At 40.9% G+C, this 20,184-nt stretch overlaps 1 protein-coding gene across 1 annotated transcript in view; it reads right to left on the reverse strand.

Moving 5' to 3' along the window:
- The window catches only part of PRKCG (protein kinase C gamma), a 49,367-nt gene that overhangs the window by 6,004 nt on the left and 23,179 nt on the right, over nt 1-20,184 (reverse strand). Inside the window, exons 4-15 of the mRNA XM_070766963.1 lie at nt 19,742-19,853; nt 15,058-15,189; nt 12,743-12,899; nt 11,223-11,357; nt 10,798-10,885; nt 9,166-9,195; nt 7,537-7,674; nt 7,210-7,383; nt 6,525-6,616; nt 4,944-5,006; nt 3,611-3,749; nt 1,624-1,704 (exon numbers count right to left, since the gene is read on the reverse strand). Coding sequence (XP_070623064.1) covers nt 1,624-1,704; nt 3,611-3,749; nt 4,944-5,006; nt 6,525-6,616; nt 7,210-7,383; nt 7,537-7,674; nt 9,166-9,195; nt 10,798-10,885; nt 11,223-11,357; nt 12,743-12,899; nt 15,058-15,189; nt 19,742-19,853 — 1,341 coding nt within the window. The remainder of the gene's footprint in view (nt 1-1,623; nt 1,705-3,610; nt 3,750-4,943; nt 5,007-6,524; nt 6,617-7,209; nt 7,384-7,536; nt 7,675-9,165; nt 9,196-10,797; nt 10,886-11,222; nt 11,358-12,742; nt 12,900-15,057; nt 15,190-19,741; nt 19,854-20,184) is intronic.

Genomic DNA, 20,184 nt, shown 5'->3' on the forward strand with positions numbered 1-20,184 from the left:
TGAAATGTTTGGTCCATAAAATACATTTTCCTACTTGGAAATCTCAGTAGTGTACAAAACTACTGTACACATAACACAGACAAGCAACACTGAATCTTATATCTTTGAGCCACATTTCCAGTTTTGTGCAAAAGAAGGCTGCAGAACGGGCACTCGGATTCATACAGAGAACAAAAGTGGTCCTCTTCCATGCGTGACAAGCAACATATACAAAGCCCTCTGGAAGAATGGAAAGAATATTACCCAGTTTCTACATTACCTTCCTGAAATCGCATGAATGATTTTCTTTTCAAAATGTCTCACTAAGCCCTTTCTCATATTGTTTCTGCCTGCCCCACTAGATTTAGTAGAGAAGGTAGGCTCCAGGTATCTTTTATTAAACAATGTCTTTTTGTTAGAACAGCATCGGCCCAGAAATTCAGATGGTCCCAATGGCTGTTCCCCCAGGCCTTTGGGTCAGTGTGTGGGGGCCTCTGATGCCATGGCTAATCATTTGTCCTTGGACCCTGAGAGGGTGGCTATGTTTGGAGGGGTCGTTGGTTCTAATCTTGTCAGCTGTCCAAAGTCACTTATGTAAAATGGGAAGCTATAGAAATCAGGGGTCTCCAACAGAGGTCGGGTTTCAGCAGGTTCTGACCAGTTCTGGAGAACCGGTAGCAGAAATTTTGAGTAGTTTGGAGAACCGGTAAATAGCGCCTCTGGCTGGCCCCGCCCCGATCTATTTTCTGCCTCCCAGCTGATAGGGAGGAAATGGGGATTTTGCAGTAATCTTCCCCTGCCGCATGCACCAAGCCACGCCCACAGAACCAGTAGTAAAAAAAAATGGAATCCTACCCCTGGTCTCCAACCTTGGCAACTTTAAGACTTGTGGACTTCAACTCCCATTTCAATTTTGGGAGTTGAAATCCACAAGTCTTAAATTTGCCAAGGTTGGAGGCCCCTGATATAAATGACAAATTAATTAATAAATGAAGAAATGTTCACCTAACACTAAACTCTGTGGAAACATATATTTCAGCTTTAATGCAACCTCTTTTTCTCAGTCTCAATTGTTAAGGTTTCCACTAAGAGCTAAGAACCACTAAGCAATTTTCTTCCATTGGTGACTCCTAGTTTCTCGTATGAGATTGATGCTCCTAAGAATCCAGTAAGGAATGCTAGTTATCAGAAACTCAATGAGCAACAAATTCCCTATACCCAGCTATTTAAGAAATCAGCCCCTTATCTGTATCTTTTAAAATTAATCTGCTTCAAGATCTCAGCCCCACTTGGAAATTGTGAAAATTGTCTGGAGCACAGTCAGATGACGTAATGACTAATAGCCTATGTTTTCTGATCTATACACTGCACACCGAGCGTTTGCACCAAAGATAAATTCCTTGTATGTCCAATCCCACTTGGCCAATAAAGAATTCTGTTCTGTTCTGTCCTGCCCTCCTCTGCCCTGCCCTGCCCTGCCCTATCCAATCCAATCTATCTTATCCTATCCTATCAATTCCTATCCTATCCCATAGCTTCACGACTATCAATCATTTCTCAAGATAATGTAAACACATTTTTGAAAACGAGTAAATGATAAAGAATCCTTGCATATACGTACCAGATTCCTTACGTATAACGTACCTGCCCAGCTAACATTTCATATAGAAGAACACCAAATGACCACCAGTCCACCGACTTCCCATAGGGCTGGTAGGCTATAATCTTAAGAGAGGGGAAAATGAGAATTTCAGCCCCTTGAGATATATCTCATTTCACATTTTGATCAAAGTAGCACCAACTAAGCAGCTAACAAAATTAAAGATATTATCTATAAGCAAACCCAACAGCCAATAAACCCAAACAAACCAAAGAGAAAAACTCATACAGTATATTTCTACTGAGGCTAAATATTTAACTGAAAGAATAGTATCTTTTCCAAGTTTGCAAAGTAGGAATTGTATTTAATATAAACAAATGAATAAAGTAAGCAAGCAAGTACAGGTAGTCCTTGACTTACAACCATTTGTTTAACAATTGTTCAAAATGATACCCAGACTTAGAAAAAGTGACTTATGACCTGTACTCACACTTATGACCCTCCTTCTACTCCCAAGGTCATATTATCACAATTCAGGCACTTGGCAACTAGCTTGGATTTACGATTGGTTGTGGCATCCTGCAGTCACATTATCACAATTAGTGACCTTTATTTTATTTTATTTTATTTTAATTGATATTTACTTACTTCCTTACTTCCTTCCTTCCTTCCTTCCTTCCTTCCTTCCTTCCTTCCTTCCTTCCTTCCTTCCTTCCTTCCTTCCTTACTTACTTACTTACTTACTTACTTACTTGATTTGTATGCCGCCCCTCTTCGTAGACTCGGGGCGGCTAACAACAGTGGTAAAAACAACATGCGACAATCCAATACTAAAACAGCTAAAAACCCTTATTTTAAAACCAATCATATATACCAACATACCATACCATACATAAATTGTAGAAGCCTAGGGGGAAAGAATATCTTAGTTCCCCCATGCCTGATGACAGAGGTGGGTTTTAAGAAGCTTACGAAAGGCAAGAAGGGTGGGGGCTATTCTAATCTCTGGGGGGGAGTTGGTTCCAGAGGGCCGGGGCCGCCACAGAGAAGGCTCTTCCCCTGGGTCCCACCAAACGACATTGTTTAGTTGACGGGACTCGGAGAAGGCCCACTCTGTGGGACCTAATTGGTCGCTGGGATTCGTGCGGCAGAAGGCGGTCCCAGTTTCCAGCAAAAAAACACCCCCTAGGAAAGCTGGATTTCCTTAATGACAATAATGCTTTAATGATACCATAAAAATCAAGTTTAACCTAATTTATAGCTGCAATGACTTAGGACAGAAATTACAATACCATTTGAGATTGCAGGTCAAGGGCTACCTATATGAAACAGAGGAGCAGAGTATGCCCTATGGAGAATAAATTCAACCATCCGAGAATTACTGCCAAAAAGATTTTGTCTTATATTTCTGTTTATACTTCCAGTGGAAATTTTGGAGCAAAGTATCCATTGATGAATAAAATATGTGTGTTGGTTGTTACAAAAGAAGGTGGCTCATTAAATACTTAGATGGTAGAGCATTTAAGAACTGATAGTTCCATTTTGAACTGATAAATAAAACAATATTTTTTAAATGGGATAGATACATTCCGTGCAGTTTGACCCCAATAAAAGCCAGCTATTCCACTTTTTCAACAGTGGTTTGAAGCAAACAGCATTTCTGTGATTCAGTCTTAAAACCATGGTCATAACACAGTTAGGATCCTGGGCTTTTCAATTAATTAAAATTGAAATGCAATGAAAGAAGGGAGTTTTCATTCATTCACTGCCCACCTCCATCCAAAATATCCTGAAATCCAAACTAGACATGATGGAGCATTTCAGAACTTCAAACTAAAATGGCCCAAGGAAAACATTGAGCCTAAGAGAGAATATATTTAAATGTAAAAATTGGATTTCAGATGCAAAATAGATATACTACTGAGTTTGGATGTATGTAAAACATATAATCCTACCTAGAAACAAACTGAAAATAGAAGATGAAAGAATATGAAACCTGGGCACATTATATTTTTAAGTGGAGATCTGTACCTCTGGAGCAATATAGTCAGGTGTCCCGCAAAAGGTTCGGGTGGTGATGCCAGGGAAAATGTTTTCTTTACACATCCCAAAATCTGTAATCTTAATGTGGCCATCAGCATCCAACATGACGTTGTCCAGTTTCAAATCCCTAGAGACAATAGTTTGAAGAATTGGAACCGAGTCTGTCCAACATAGAGCTCCAATTATATAATGACTCCAGAATCTCTAATTACAGACAGTCCTTGCTTAATGACTGATCACTTAGTGACTGTTTGAAGATATGATGAATGAGTCCCAGACCTTTTTAAAAACAAGTTCCAGAGTTCTGAGCCCTCCCTCCCATAGTTATATGACTGAATTTTGGGAATTTAGCAACCAGCTCATATTTATGGCCATTTATAAAATCCCATAGTCACTTGGCCATAATTTTCATCCTATTTTGCCACTTTTTGATATTCCAGTAAAAAAAACCATTGGGGAAACTAGGGTAACAGTTGTCATGTTTGCTTAATGATAATAATAATAATAATAATAATAATAATAATAATAATAATAATAATAATAATAATTTATTAGATTTGTATGCCGTCCCTCTCCAAAGACTCGGGGCGGCTCACAACAGTAATAAAAAGCAGTATAGCAATAGAACAAATCTAATAATAAAAAGATATATAAAACCCCAACAATTAAAAACCATACAGCACATACATACCAAACATAAAATATAAAAGCCTGGGGGAGATGTCTTAATTCCCCCATGCCTGGCGATATAGGTAGGTCCTGAGTAATTTGCGAAGTGATGGTGACAGTTACTTAACACCTGCTCAAAAAAAAAGTTGAAAATCCAACACAGCCGTATGGTAACCCACTTGGTGACCACCATGACTTACAACCATAATTCCGGGCTTCATTATGGTCATACATTGAGAATTAAGCTGATTCTGCCCACTGTCAGGAGTTCGATCCTGACTCTGGTTGATTCAGCCTTCCATCCTTCCAAGGGAGGTAAAATGATGACCCAGATTGTTGAGGGCAATATGCTGACTCTGTAAATTGCTCAGAGAGTGCTGTAAAACACTATGAAGTGATACATAAGTCTAAGTGCTATTGCTATTACCTGTGCTCATATTTTGACACTGGGTGAAAAAAGAAATCTGGAGAAATCATGGGAGGAAAAGAAAGAAGTGGAGCTGCACCATCTCAATTCTTACAGAAACATTGGGATTTTATAGTTAGGCCCAAAGAGTTGTAATCAAGACAGACCCCATTCCCCACCCCCACAAAAAAATCTCTGTCTCTAGTTTGGGTGGGCATGGAGAAGGGACAGCAACCAGAGACTCACCTGTAAATAATCCCCTTGTTATGCAAAAAGAACAGGCCAATCGCAATTTCAGCTGCATAAAACCTATAGGAGGAGAGAGGGAAAGATGGCGATTAGAAAGAGGATCATAAATGCTAGCATCTTCAGAGTGTGGCCGCTATGGCAGTTCCAATGGACACTTTTCCATGCTCTATTGGATGGCTATAGACAAGCCTGTTCTGAAACCAAGGCAGTCAACGTTGGGATATTCAGAGCACTTTTTCCAGAGCATCCTTCTTTCTTTAATCCATTGATGCAAGTCTGAATGTGGCTGCCCTGCCAGGTAGAAAAACGTCTGCTAAGGAGCAGAACAAGAGAAGACGCCTTCCTCTGTCTGCCAGAGGACAGTGATCACTTGCTGAGAATTATTTGCTTGTCTATGAGTGCCTTCAAGTCAGTTTTTGAGTCTTGGCCAAGACCCTTCAGTTTTCTTGGCAAGATTTGTGAGAAGTGGTTTGACACTTTCTTTATGAGAAAGTGGCGGGCCCAAGATTACCCAGTTGGATTTGTGTCTAAGGCAGAAGTAAAAATCATTAGCGTGTTTCTCTGAAAATAAGACCTCCCCCCAAAATAAGACCTCCTCTAAAATTATCATTTCCTCTGGTTAAGGTTAGGGAGACAGAGCTGGAAATCAGGTAAGATGGCAAGAGAAATGCACCCCAAAATAATAACACCACCTCAAGCACTTATTTTGGGGTTCAAACATATATAAGTCAAGGTCTTATTTTCAAGGAAACATGGTACCTGCTGGTTTCTAGTCTGGTACCTTAACCACTGCACAAACTTCATTTTGTGCAGAAATGTTCTTTTTTTCTTTTTTTTCTTTAAAAAAAAATAAAACTGATGCTCCATTTCCAGCCTGAAATCATGTAGTCATATTACTATCACAATCTCATAAATTATTGTTTTCTCACCTAACTCAATTATACATGCCAGGGGTGGGGAATGATGGCCCTTTTACGACTTCTGGACTTAAACTGCCATAATTCAGGGAGTTGAAGTCTACATATCATAAAGGGACCATCATTCTCCACCTCTGTTATACATAGATCGGTTTTTTATTACCTTTCTGACTTGGATGGTGGGACGAATCTTTACCTATGATTTTCAAAATCAAACTTAAGATTTCAACCAGTGTTATTTCCAATTTCAGGGTGGGAATGCCTGGGTTCACTTAAAACAAGTGCCATTAAAAAAAGTCATTAAATTGGACACAGTGACATGATGACCTACTTAATTACTGTCACAACTTATGACCACAACTATAGGATCTATTGTAGTCTTAAGCCGAGGGCTACTTATAACCTGAGCAGTGGGAGATGCTTTTCTTATCTCTCTCTAATTTTCTTAAGACAAACAAGGAACGGTGCTGTTGTTTGGTGATCGTGCATGGCTAGACTAGACTAGGATATTAAACCAGGTGAGCAAATAACCAGCCTACCACTCCTGGGAGCTAATCATGATTTTTAAATCTACATTTAAGTTTTTTAGAGTAACTTTTCTTTGGTTTTGATGGTGGTTGACATAGAGATAGCCAACTTCCCCCCCAAAAAACTCACGTACATAGCATGGGGTTCCTTGAATTTCCCAACCTGCTGGATGTGATACATTAGGTCTCCTCCATTGACATACTCCATAACAAAATACAGCCGGTCCTTAAAGGAAAAGAGCAGAGTATGTCCCCAGACAAATCAATTCATCTATAAGTATTCCCTAAATAAATTTCTCCACCATGGCCATTTTAAGATGTGTGGACATCAGTTCACGAAATAACACATACTTTGATTATATAAGTAAGCCCTCTTTAATAAAAAGTAGTGGTTTTTTTACTGTTCAAATTATTTTGAACACAATTAATATAAAAACAGTTGGCATGGTCTCAAAAGCAGCAGCCCTGCTTTCTCCAATTGCATTTGTAAAGTGCACACACAGGCATAATTTCAAAAAATTCAAGGACACATGGCATTTGTTCAGTGCAGAACTATTGATTTCTCTTGTGTCCAAATGTAAGTGATGGGAAGCAATTATTTATGCCAATTAAAGAGTCAATTTCAGGGCTTCCATCCTTGGCAACTTTAAGACTTGTGGATTTTAACTCCCTGAATTCCCCAGCCAGCATGCCCGGATGGAGGATTTTGGAAAATGAAGTCCACAGGTCTTAAAAGTTGCCAAGGTTGGACACTCCTGATCTATTTAATTAAAAGGCTAATATTTGCCTAATGAAATAACTGTAGAAGACAAGAATTACCGCTGTTTGAAAGGTAGAGTGCAGCTGGGTTAGGAAATGTGGACGTTCCCCCATAGCCAAGACCCGCTTTTCCACCATAGTACATTCTACATCATCATCTTGGATTATCACATCTTTCTTTAGGATCTTGATGGCATAGAGCTCATCTGCCCCCCGGCGCTCGGCCAGCATCACCTGTGGGGAAAGCAACCCCAAAGTCTTGAGTCTTTTTTTCCACCTAACTTAAGAAAATTATTCCTTTGCAAGGGCCTACAATTTGGACACTGCCAGTAGTTGTATCTCCCCTCTCTTGTGCACCTCTGACCCACTACTTAATGGCAGACGTACCTTGCCAAAACTTCCTTTGCCCAGAACCATGAGAAAGTTGAAGTCCGAGATATGGAAGCGGTTGATGCCAAAGAATCCACCACGCTTAGAGTCAGTAGGGCTTGGAGATGGAGATGGGATAGGACCATGACGAACCTTCTGCAGAGCAAAAGAAAGAAATGCAGTCGTGAAGGTTCTGCATACTCAGAATTAAGGACATCGCAACTCGAGTTATATTAAAACTTCAGCAACATCTGTCGTTTTGAAGAAGGGGTACCTTGGGCGTTCACCTGCTTCTTCATACCTTTGAAACAGAAGCTGGTGCAAGCTACATTTAGTACAAATGGTAAAATTATTAGATTTTATTTATTTTTATTTATTTATTTATTTATTTATTTTGTCCAAAACACAATAATACACAACGAAGGTCATAGAGGATCTAGGAGAGATATAGGAGAGACTATAGAACAGAGGACGGAAGGCACTCTAGTGTGTGAGAATGAAGAATGTGCTTTTTCAAAAGACAACTGGACTTTCTCGTTTTTCTTTGAAGACGTTTTGCTTCTCATCCAAGAAGCTTCTTCAGCTCTGACTGGATGGTGGGGAATGGACGAATTTATACTCCTTGCAGACAGATGGTCATTCGCATCCTTTTTGTGCTTTCCCGCAGAAAGCACAGCTCCAACTTCTCAATGATGACGTTTCAGCAGTTCCAACAGGACTCTACACCCACTTGCAGTACTCAGGTGGCCCTGAGGACACAGACAAATCTCCAAGTGGCCTCAATGACTCTCTAAAAGAATGCTAATGACCAGCTGAGTGCAAGGAATATGAATCCTACCATTCAGTCAGAGCTGAAGTAACTTCTGGGATGAGAAGAAAAATAACAAATAATGATAATGATAATGATAAATAACAACAACAACAACAACAATTACAACAAGTGCAACAGAGTTGGAAGGGACCTTGGAGGTCTTCTAGTCCAACTCCCTGTTTAGGCAGGAAACCCTACACTACTTCAGACAAATGGTTATCCAACATCTTGAAAACTTTCAGTGTTGGAGTATTCACAACTTCTGGAGGCAAGCTGTTCCACTGGTTAATTGTTCTGACTGTCAAGAAATTTCTCCTTAGTTCTAAGTTACTTCTCTCCTTGTTTAGTTTCCACCCACTGCTCTCCAATTTCCTTATATATATCAATGCATATACCTTAAAACATATTAATAACATACATGGTTATATATATTTTAGTCAATCAATCATTAAGCAATATCTTATTTTTGCACTTATTTTGTGCTATTATTTAACAGTCTGTTTTTCTTCTTTTCTTTACAGTCTCCGCTGTCTACCTTCATCTCCTCTCTCTACCTCCTTTGTATGCCGCCCCGAGTCTTCAGAGAGGGGCGGCATACAAATCTAATAAATTAAATTAAATTCTTATTCCTTCTCTCCTGCTTCCTGCTTCTCTCCACTCCTTCCCTTCTCCCTTCCCTTTCTACTTCTACTTTCTCTCTCTTAAATTTACCCTGAGTGATTCTAATCCTAATTCATATTTCTCTAAGTGAGCTTTGATGGCTGCTTTTATGGCAACAGAAGAATTCATATTTAACCTCTTCTCAAAATAAAGGAAAACAGAAGAAAATTTTATACCTCATAGAGTTCCAGAGGGAAGTTGCAAGCCTGGAAAACAGAACGTTAAGCTGTAAGTAGCTGCCTAAATGACCTCTGTTCCATCCTGCCTCTTTATTAAAAATGTAATTTCTGACCATTCTTAAGCCGGACCACTCACCCACCATTTATAGGACCATTTCAAGAAATTTAGTTAAGGCAAAGGACAAGATGATTCTCTCCATCCAGAGAAGACAGTTGAGACTGTCTAATGGCGGGATAATGAATACCATTTCAGCAAACTCAGGTCAGGATAAAACACACAGAACCGTGTCTCCCTGAAAAACATAGCTCGAGAGAGTAGCTAAAATCCTCTCTCTTTGAACCATCTATTGTTCTGCCTCACATTAGAGCTGATGTTATAGATCAAGAGGCCTGCCCTTCAATAATGCTGTGTTTGTCACAGTAGATCCTAGAGCTGTGAAGTACATGCTTTGTGATTAGGCTTGAGGCAACACAGTGAGTGCGATACACATAGCCCAAATTACCTTTAAAAGGTAACATTTATGGGTTGATTTGTTTAGCATGTGGAGACCTTACATTAGCCAGGAGACTACAGTGCTAATGCAGAGTAGTAGTTTGGCTATCTAAGATTGCTAGCCCTGTTTGGTTCATGGCCACGCATTTTCCAAAGTGCACCACGGGGGCGAGCTAGTTTTCATACCAGAAAGAAAAACAAGCAACTTTCCTGCAGCGCCGTCTGAGGCCCTTTCCCTCCTCCAAAGTTGTCACGCGGCTTGCAAACGGGTGTTGCCAATTGGGAAGGTCCAATGCCAGCAACATCCTAACTGTCTGCAATAAGTGCCATCTCGCCTCCCCACCGAAGTGGTACCTATTTATCTACTAGCATATAGAGACTTTAAGACTTCCCAGGGGAAGAGCCTTCTCTGTGGCGGCCCTGGCCCTCTGGAACCAACTCCTCCCAGAGATTAGAATTGCCCCCACCCTCCTTGCCTTTCGTAAGCTGCTTAAAACCCACCTCTGCCGCCAGGCATGGCGGAACTGAGATATTCTTTCTCCTAGGCCTCTACAATTTTATGCATGGTGTATGTGTATGTATGTTTGGTTTTTATAATAATGGGTTTTTAACTGTTTTTAGTATTGGATTATTATTATATGCTGTTTTATTACTGTTGTTAGCCGCCCCGAGTCTGCGGAGAGGGGCGGCATATAAATCCAATAAATAAATAAATAAACATGGTTTCGGACTACTAGGTAGCCACAAGCCAAGTCAAGTGATGGGAGTTCGCCCCACCACCTAGTGCTGAGGCAAAGACCATCTTCAGCATCATTAAGCCACTGAGCCACATTTATGGGATAAAAGTGAAGTACGAAGAACATTGCAAGTTGCTCTATTTGGAAAGACAGATTCTTTTTAAGGGCCCTACACTCTGGGGTGTTGCTTCTAATTTTTGTTTACTGACTGGTTCTCGCTGACCGCCCATCAGATCTCATCTTTCAGTAAGCTCCTTGCAAACTGCACTGGGTAAAACATCCCCAGAGGATAAGAAAAATGGCAGTTCTGCTGGTGTTGCCTGGCAGAGCTCAGCGTACGGCACAATTCACAGTGTATGGGGTACCAATCCAAACATTGTCATGGAGCCACATGGTTACCTCAAATTTCTGCAGCAGCCCACAGTTTTCTGCATCCGCCACAGGGACACTATAATATTCGCCCTCCTCCTGATTGAGCAATTTGTACCTGGGACAGCAACGCAGACAGGGACATTGGGCAGGGCGGAAGTGGACAAAAGAGGGAGCGATTGAGCAAGAGGGGTGATGGGGAAGAAAATGGAAGGAAGCAGGGAGAGGAGAACAGAATGAATGGATTGAAGCCAAAAATGGGAGATATTTGCAGGGTTAAATTAAAGGAGAGGAGAGCGAGAGACAGAGAAAGAGGATGGTGCCAACCAAGCAAACAGATAAAATCCAAAAAGACGCCAAGACGGAGAGAGAGAGAGAATATGAGCACTGGTGGGCCACTGTGTTGCTCTATTGTTCTCTTCCATTTTTTTCCTACTCAACAGATTTCCTCTTACCAGCCTTCCAAGGGGCCCTTGAACAACTCAGAGACTCCAAAGGACATGGCGCCCATGAAATCATTGCGGGTTGTCCGGTCCCAGTCCCAAACCTCGATGGAGAGGCGCCGGTCCATGTCACCTGGTTGCAGGGTGCTGGGGGGGGGGGGGGGCGACACAAAGGGAAAAGAGATTTTTAAAAATATGAATACACAAATTTTCTTATTTCATGTTGTGCACCATGGGTGGGTTCTGAATCCTTTTGCTGCCCGATTGCTCAAGGTCATGCCATGCCCGCACATGCCCACAGCCATCAAAAAATAGCTTCTGAGCATGTGCAGAAGCAATAATTAGCTTCTTCACATGCACAGAAGCAAAATCCAACAGAACCGGCTCCACAACGTCATTGTCAAGTTAGTAACGGTTCTAAAGAACCAGTTAGAACTGGTAGGAACCCACCTCTGTTGTGTAGGCTCTCCACTCGGCCACTCATGTCTTGGTCATCTCCCAACTAGATTATTGCAATGTGCTCTACATGGGCAACCCTTGAACAGTATCTGGAAGCATCAGCTGGTATTGAATGAGGCTGCACGATAACCCAAAAAGTAATGTATGAAACCCCTCCGCTGCACAAGGTGCACTCGGTGCTGATTTGCTTCCAGGGCCAATTCAAGTGTTGGTTACAACCTTTGAAGCCCCAATGTGGCATAGGGACATCTATAGAATCATCTTTGTCCCATTAGATTAGACTGACCTATTTGGTCCTGCTGCAACACATTCCATTAAAGCATGGCTGACTGGGGAATTCTGGGAGTTGAAGTCCGCAAGTCTTAACATTTGCTACATTTGGAAACCCCTGAGTTAAAGAATTCCAACTGGCGTGGTCAGGAAAAGAGCCTTCTCTGCTGTTGCTCCCACCCTTTAGAATAGGACTATCAAATTCAATTTCATTGAGGGCCCCATCAGGGTTGTGTTTGACCTCGGGGGAACAGGGTGGGTGTGGCCAGGATGGGTGTGGCCAGCTTCACGTCATGTTGCGGGGATCTGCCTGTGGTGGCCCGAGTGCTCTGCCAGCGAAAACAGAGCTCGGGAGAGCTGTGGATGGCTCTCCCAGGCTCCATTTTTGGCCGCAACTGCATCCTGCACCCCTCTGCTAGCAGAGCTCTAGGGAGCTCTAGCGATCTCTGGGGAGACAATGTGCAGCCCTCCCGAACTCCGTTTTCGCTGGCAGAGGCGCCGCAAGGCGGTCCTTCGTTGTTTCCTACAGGCCAGATCTAAGCACCCTGTGGGTGGATCCAGCCCGTGGGCCTTGAGTTTGACATCCCTGCTTTAGAATATTCTTTCTCCACAGGTGAGGCAGGCCTCCAATATCCCAGACTTTCAAAAACATGTAAAGACCTCACCCTGCCATCCTGCTTGGGACCCACAAAGGAGCACACAGCCATGGGGCTGATTAGCACCATGAAGCTCCTTCTCCCACCCCTTCTGAATTTGATAAATGAAATGCATGGCTCCCTGAGTCCCCTTCTTCCTTTACTTACAAAACAAAGCTTTCGTTCCAAATAGGATTAAGGGTGGACCTGACGGTTCTGGTCTTTTGCTTTGTGAGATTCTTTGGGTCAGGAATCAGCTTGAGTTTCACATAAGGATCAGAGAGACCATTGGGATCCATCGGGATCAAGTTCAGGGCTTCTCCAACTGATACAGAAAGAAGGGAGGGAAATAGAATCAGTGATATCGGCTTCCAAAAAAGATTATTAACTTCCAACGGAGTCCTTGTACTAGAGGGAAGAGTGAGTGGGCAGGAAGGCAGGCCTCCTGTGTTTGCTGGTGGGCTGAGGGAGGAGAAACTTCTGGCATCTGTCCCGGGCCACCTGCTGTGGGCCACGGAAAATTGCTGCTGCAGCAATTTGTGTGTGTGTGCGTGCGTGTGCATGGGGGAGAAGGGGATGGTAGGGTGGGTGAGGAAATCCCCTTCTGTCAAGAAGAATGTAGCAATGGCTTTCTTCTCACCACCTACGTGCTGGCGTTCCAGAATGCGGGAGAAAGACAGCAAGAAAGTCTGCAGGGGAAGGTGTGAAAAGCAGAGGCGGGGTAATGTCAAGTTTTGCAGCTAGTAATAGAACCCAGGTGCCCAGCCTGCACCTCCCCAATCAGACCCATTCTTCACCCCAGCCTATCAAAACCACAACTGTCTTGTAGTCGGTGCCACAATACTCTTCTATTCTGAAGAACTCAAGTCATTCTTCAAACCTCCAATCGCATCATCTGGGCTGCCTCCATTTTTCATAATTCTTTAATATTTTTATTATTCACTATGCATTATTTTCATCTAGTTTTCATGACAACAGGTTAATGAAAAGGGGAGGCTTTTGTGACTTCCTGGTCCAGCTTTAGTCCACCATAACTAAATTGAATCCTTTAAGGAGAAAAAGAGAGAGAGAAAGGAAGGAATTGCAGAAATGAGTATGCATATTTGCTCAGAAAGGTTCACTGGGCTTTTACAACTGATACCAGAACTATTTTTTTTAAAAAAATGGATCCTAAATGAATGGCGAAAGAATTACTGCATGTTTAAAAATGCAAAATGAGCAAACATGCCTGTATTTATATACTGTAATTCATTCTGGTCCTCTCTGAAACAAGTGGAGGAAAAAAAACAGATTTGTGGGTGTCCGCTACATCTCATTCTGTTGCTTATATTCTGAAATTTTTATCACATAAATGTTTGTAAGAAGGATTAGTTAGCCTACTCAAGGACTAAAGCTTGCACTGGGTGAAGGTATATTCATCAATTTAAAAATGAGGTCTTTTAATTTGCGACATTAAAGAATCAAGAGCAGTTTTTAAGTACTACAACACAAGTTGAAGATACCAGTAGTTGGTCACCTGATTGAGTTAGATAGCTATATAAATAGAATAAAGAAATAAAATAAAGAAATACATTTGAAATGTTTAGGTCTCCCCTTCACTAGAAGACTTGTGCCTAACTGATCAATTTCATCAAATGCACACCCTAAAATTTACATCACTCCCAGGTAGGCCTTTCAAAATATCTACAGTATCAAGTTCCTTTTAGATATTATAGTCACAAGCATGGGATGTTAATAAGCTAAGTGATCTTATCTTGAGATAAAGAAAGAACTAATAACTTATATAGAAACTGCAGGTTTCTGGGCATACCCAAAGATGGCAATTACCCAGAAACAATTTGTTTGCCTTGGATAGTTTAGCAAAGTCCTGAGGTATTCCCAAGGATTCCCACATTAGCAAAAGTGCGTTTGCCTTCATGAGTACAAATCCCAAATTTGCAAATTTTCTTTCCTTGAAATGATGTCAGGCAAACAGTACAGTAAACACTTCCGTGCCTTCTCCCACATTTTCAAGCAAGCTTGGCTTTCTTTTTTCTACCTATTTTCAAAAGCTCCTAATTCCTTAACTAAAGAATGAAGAGGTTTAGGTGAGGTGGCGGCCATGTAAATTAGATTCATAAATAAAACAGGAGTCTGTTTCTTCAACTTGCTTTTTTAAAGTTTCTAGTCTTCATATACTGTCGCTTTCTATTTGATTTTTAGGAGGCAGATAATACTACACTACACTAAAGGAATATTATAATTATTTCAGCTCATCAAAAATCTGGGTAAATTGTATCAATGTAACCCACCTTTCTGAAAGACAGAAGAACAAAGCAAATTGTTTTTGGAAGACTACCACCAAAAAGGTCCAGTTCCTGATGATGCCACCAATATAAGTTTCAACATCAAAATGTTGAGAACAGGACTTCTAATAAGATATTAATAAGTGAGTAGAAACATATGTCCAATTCCATTACACGTCAAGGCCACTCTTTCCTTACCAGTCACTCGGATCTCATCACTCCCAAATGTCTCAATTTGAAGTTGGAGGCGTCCACGGCGTTCTGTATGGTCAACACCACACAAACTAGGAACACAATGGACACAGCGTTTGTGTACGTTCATCTCACAGCCTGCAGGGGGCAACAGAGGTTGGGAAATCAGCCCATAGCTGATAGACATAAGGAGAATAGATTTCCATACTCTGACACAGGTTCAATTTATTGCTTATACTGAAAGGTTTTTCTAAATAGTAGTAAATAAATCTTGGGGTTTTCATAACTTTTAACTTAAACATGGTTAGTGTGAGTGCTCTGAGCTTTGCATTTGTTAGAGTTTGTTCTGAGGCCAGAAAAAAAAACAACAACCAGTGATTGGAACAAAATTTATCTATTTTTTAAAAAATTAACAATATTTCAGAATTCCTAGACCTCAGATCACAGGAAGTAACTTCACATCCAACCAATTCAATCTTCTGAATGTTGCATATATAAAATGTGTGTGTTTTAAGAACTTGTTCCAAGATTCTATAAAGAATTGTATGACCCTGGTAAGAAACAACTGTCCAGAGGGGGCTTGGAGAAGTGTTTACATTGTCCAGAGTTTGAAGAAAGCATAAGAAAGAAACTAAGAAAACTGTTTTGATTTTATTAGTATAATAAAGGGGAAAGAGAGAGTACAGTGTAGGACAGTGTTTATAGTGTTTTTCAACCACGGGAATTTTAAGATGGGTGGACTTCATGCTTGTTGGAGAATTCTGGAAGGTGAAGTTCACCCATCATAGAATTGCTGGGGTTGAGAAACAGTAGGATAGGATTTCAAGATTCTGTTAATATATTCTATTACTATAAAGAAGCATTATTGGAATGTCTGTGTTTCTTGATTTTGCCTACTTCAAAGGGCTGACCCATTAGAACAAAACAAAAATATGGGTCTGTTTGTTCCAAGTTCAAAAGAAACCACATATCTGATTCATGCACTTCCCTACTTCTAATTTTATAATATGTCTTCTATTAGTGAAATCACATTTTTCCTCCTGTAAGTGAAATATTTTACTATAGGCAGTTACAAATGCCCTAGATAAAAGGTATCTTTTAAAAAAGAGGCATTTCCTTTTCATTCATTTATACAGGAGGGAGTCCCATTTAGGAGAATGCCAGCTTGCAGCTTATAGCTGTTATCATGTAATAAGCAACACATACTTTGTTTTTTTAAAAGATTAATCACTGCAAATCCATATCATTAATTAACTAAGATGCTTCTAATGAGATAACAGTCTTCTTTACTACATGCAAACATCTTTCTGATATTGCTCTTGAAATGGAGAAGCCATTTGGCTGTGTTTGCAAGCCTATCTCAGAAAAAGCATAGGTCAGATTCAGCAAATTAGCTGAAGGCTGTTCACCATCTGTTGTATAAATGATTGCAGGGATCCAGTCTGAATCCTTGGGAGAAAGCAAAATCATAATATTGGCCACATCTTCCATAAAAGAAACCAATTACTTCCCTTTAACATACTTACATTCAGGCACCCTCATTTGATGCAAGGGCTTCTCAGTTATAGCCCCCAAATTCTTAAACACTGGCTGCACTGGTTACATAACATTTCTTTTTGAATTTATGTATTTTTAAGTTTCTACATGCCTGGGGGTGCAACTGCAGATGAACCTACTTTTATACACCCAGAATTTATAGAGCTGCCTTGCTATAATGAAGTTGCAAAATCGAATCATATTTTCTTCATATGCCAGATATAAATATTGTCATCTATCATGCTAATGGTTATTTGGCTATCACTGAACTCCAGAAGGTTTACATTTTTAAAGTCACTTCATCTTCATCTTTCAAAAGCCTATGATAGTAAGATTCATAACAGACTACTACTACTACTGAAGTCGTAGGTGGGTGGGTCGCCGTTTAGTATTTTCAGAAAACCTGAGCAGCTCTGTCCACGTAAAAAAAGTTTGCAATAAGCAAATAGGCACAATACAAGAGAAGAACTAGAACCTTTCTCCCTTCTTGGTCACATTATTTACTTGAGACAGCACATTAAAGTTATGTCTCTTGCCTACCTGAAATGAAATAGTCTATTTTACAAATTCATTTTGATGCAGAAAAGGGAACAGCAGGAAGAAAGTAAATAATTATCTCTTTTTAAAGTGTGTATCAAGTGTAGAAGAATGAAAGAATAAGGCTTTGATAAAGTAAAATAAAAAATAAATAAGGTAGCCACTTAACTAAAATTGATTAATGAAAGCAGGCAGGTTTTTCTAGCATATGCTATGTAGAGCATTTTAGATGAATGCTACTGTATTCATATATGAATGCAGACTCTTCTTCTTTTTCCTAGCGTATTCCCACAGGTCCAGGGTCTGCTTTTCGGATCATCGAACACCACTTTGCACAGTCAGCTGCGTCTCCAGAGCGCAATCCCGCATTTTGCATATCTTTGTTGATGGTGTCTTTCCATCTCTGTTTTGGACGGCTGCGAGGTCGCCAGCCATTGATTTCTAGTTGGCAGGCAATCTCCATTCCAGTGGAGCTGGCCTTATCTCATCTTCTCTAAAATTGGTGACACACCAAAATGCTGATAAATTATGTCATTTGTGATATGGACAAGAAGGGATATGCCTGATATCCAATGGAGCATTCATATTTACCCCCGGAAGCCGAGTAACGACGCTGAGACATGTTGTGGATTAAAAATGGGTCATTTATTGAATTAACACAAATTTAAATAAATTTGCATAAATAAATTTGCATAAATTTGCATACGCCAATTTCAATATTTAAATTCAGAACGAACTAAGGACCTGCAGAGGCCAAAACTAACGGGGCGGAAATTCCTACCATAACATTCCTTGGCAACATTGGGCAAAAACTCCCTGCTGACCCAGGTGAAGGTACCACCTTCACCTGGGTCCAGGCCACGCCCCTTCGTCGTGTGGGAGGAGTCCACCCTCCAATCCCCGTGGGAATTGGATCCGGTGATTCCCATGGACATCCTCTCTCCAATCCCCGACGTTGTTTAAACCTCTAGTTCCTGGAGAGAGGCGGTCCATCACCCTTTAGGATGCCCAAAAGGAGCATGCGCAGTTGCTTCTAATTGCCCATTTCCGCCCCTAACCTGCCAAACCCCAATGACCAAAGGGAGGCCTATACCACTAAGTGCGCCGCACCCCCTAACCAATCCAGTCCGTACCCTCAGTGTGGAATAGGCGAAAAAACGGCCGCCTCTAAAGGGGAGGCCGCAAAAAATTCCTATTCGGCCCCGAGGCGACCTCAGGAGGACACACTGGTGATAGCGGAGGGTGGGCGGGTGTTCGCATTAAAAGCCAAGGCAAGGGAGAGGTCTTGTCCAGATCACCCTTAAATAGGGCGATCCAAGACCTCCCACAAAACCCAACAGGCAGCGCGCCACCCTGGCGCGCTGCCAAAAGCCGAATTTCCGGGTTCCGAGGAACACGGAAGTCCGGACTTGGAAGAGCTGCCGGCAGCGTCTCCCGGCCCCGCAGGTAATTTCGGCTGGCGCTAAAACCGCCAGCCGTGCATTTCCATGGCATGGAGGACTCTCACCTCTTAAAATTATATTGCTGTATTATGTATGTTATTACACACACACACATATATATACACACACAACTATTAGAAGTGTAATTGGAAGAATATCTGAAGGACAGTGAAGAAGATACACTAAAGTAGTATACCATGAAGGTCTACTAAAACCAGAGAGATCGAATTGGCCTATAAAAAAGACCAAATGAAGAACAGGAAAGAGACATTGCAAGACAAAGGTTTACAGGGCCAATATGTTAAAAATAATAGCAGGCGAGGCAAATAACAAGTCCTAAATCAATGAATAAAACCAGGAAAGTTGAAGAAAGAAACACAGGGGCTACAAATGCATACAAAGTCATGGTTGAGAAGACGGTAAGAGATAGCAAATGGCATCTCTATAAGAAAGCTGAAGAAATAGTGGTTTACCTGGTTAGCTGCTGTAATAAAATGGCACAGTTTGACTACCAATAACAGCATAACAAAGTAACAACAATGGTGCATTGGAATGTCTGCAAGAAATACCATTACTTGCAACCAAGAATCGATGAGGCCACAAAATAAACAACTGTAATAGTAAATGGGCATGCTAAAGTGCTCTGGGACTTTAAAATTCAAACAGACTATCAAATAACAACCCAGACTTAACACTTGTCAATAAAAGAGAAAAATGTTTGGATGGTGGACACTGCAGTAGCAATGGAATGAACAGAAGAGAAGAGAAAGAAATGGGGGGTTGCAATCCAAAAACACTTGGAGAACCTCTAAAACAGCTTTATTTGGAACAGCTTACACCTGTTATAAAACCTTTAATACCATTGAGCAATATTTGCCTATCCTAGATCCATGGGAAGGACTCGGGAGAGGAATAAAAAAGCAAAATCCAATCTAACTATTTGACTGATTGTGCAACCATCCATACTATTAATAATAAAAATATGATTTATTTGCCTGCCTTGTGTATTCAGGAGGGATATAACATTAGAACTTGGAACTTTTTCTATGCCACAGCAGCCCTTGGTTGGAAGAAGCCTTTTGTGACCATCATTTCTGCTATTTAGTTAACAGAATATTAATTCTTTTTCTTACAACAATTCACACAACTCTAGAGAAAAATTAATGATTACTCACAGGTGCACTTCATCCCCTGGTGAACCAGCCCATACAGGAGCGAGCCACAATGATCACAAAAAGTGGGACTGCTGTAGCTATGACTTTTGAACTTATGCTTATTCCGCGGATCCTACAAAAGAGAAAATTTATAAACACATGTAATTAGTGAAGGTAATTATCCATTATTGTATACAGCCAGAAAGCAATAGTTTTGTTTATCTGAACTCCCACCATCATCTCTAAAAAGTTTATATACTCTTTTCTCACCATACAGAAAAAGTCAATTTGGTATAGCGATTAAGATGTTGGCCTAGAAATCAGGGGACACCGAGTTCTAGTTCTGCCTTCAGTCCCTCTCTCTCAGCCCAGCCCACCTCACAGGGTCATTGCAGGGAAAGTAGAAGGAAGAAGGGTTATTAGATATGTTCACTGCATTGAGCTACTTAGAAAAAAGTAATAAA

The sequence above is a fragment of the Erythrolamprus reginae genome, chromosome Z, assembly GCF_031021105.1.
Source record: "Erythrolamprus reginae isolate rEryReg1 chromosome Z, rEryReg1.hap1, whole genome shotgun sequence".
NCBI classification, from domain to species: Eukaryota; Metazoa; Chordata; class Lepidosauria; order Squamata; family Dipsadidae; genus Erythrolamprus; species Erythrolamprus reginae.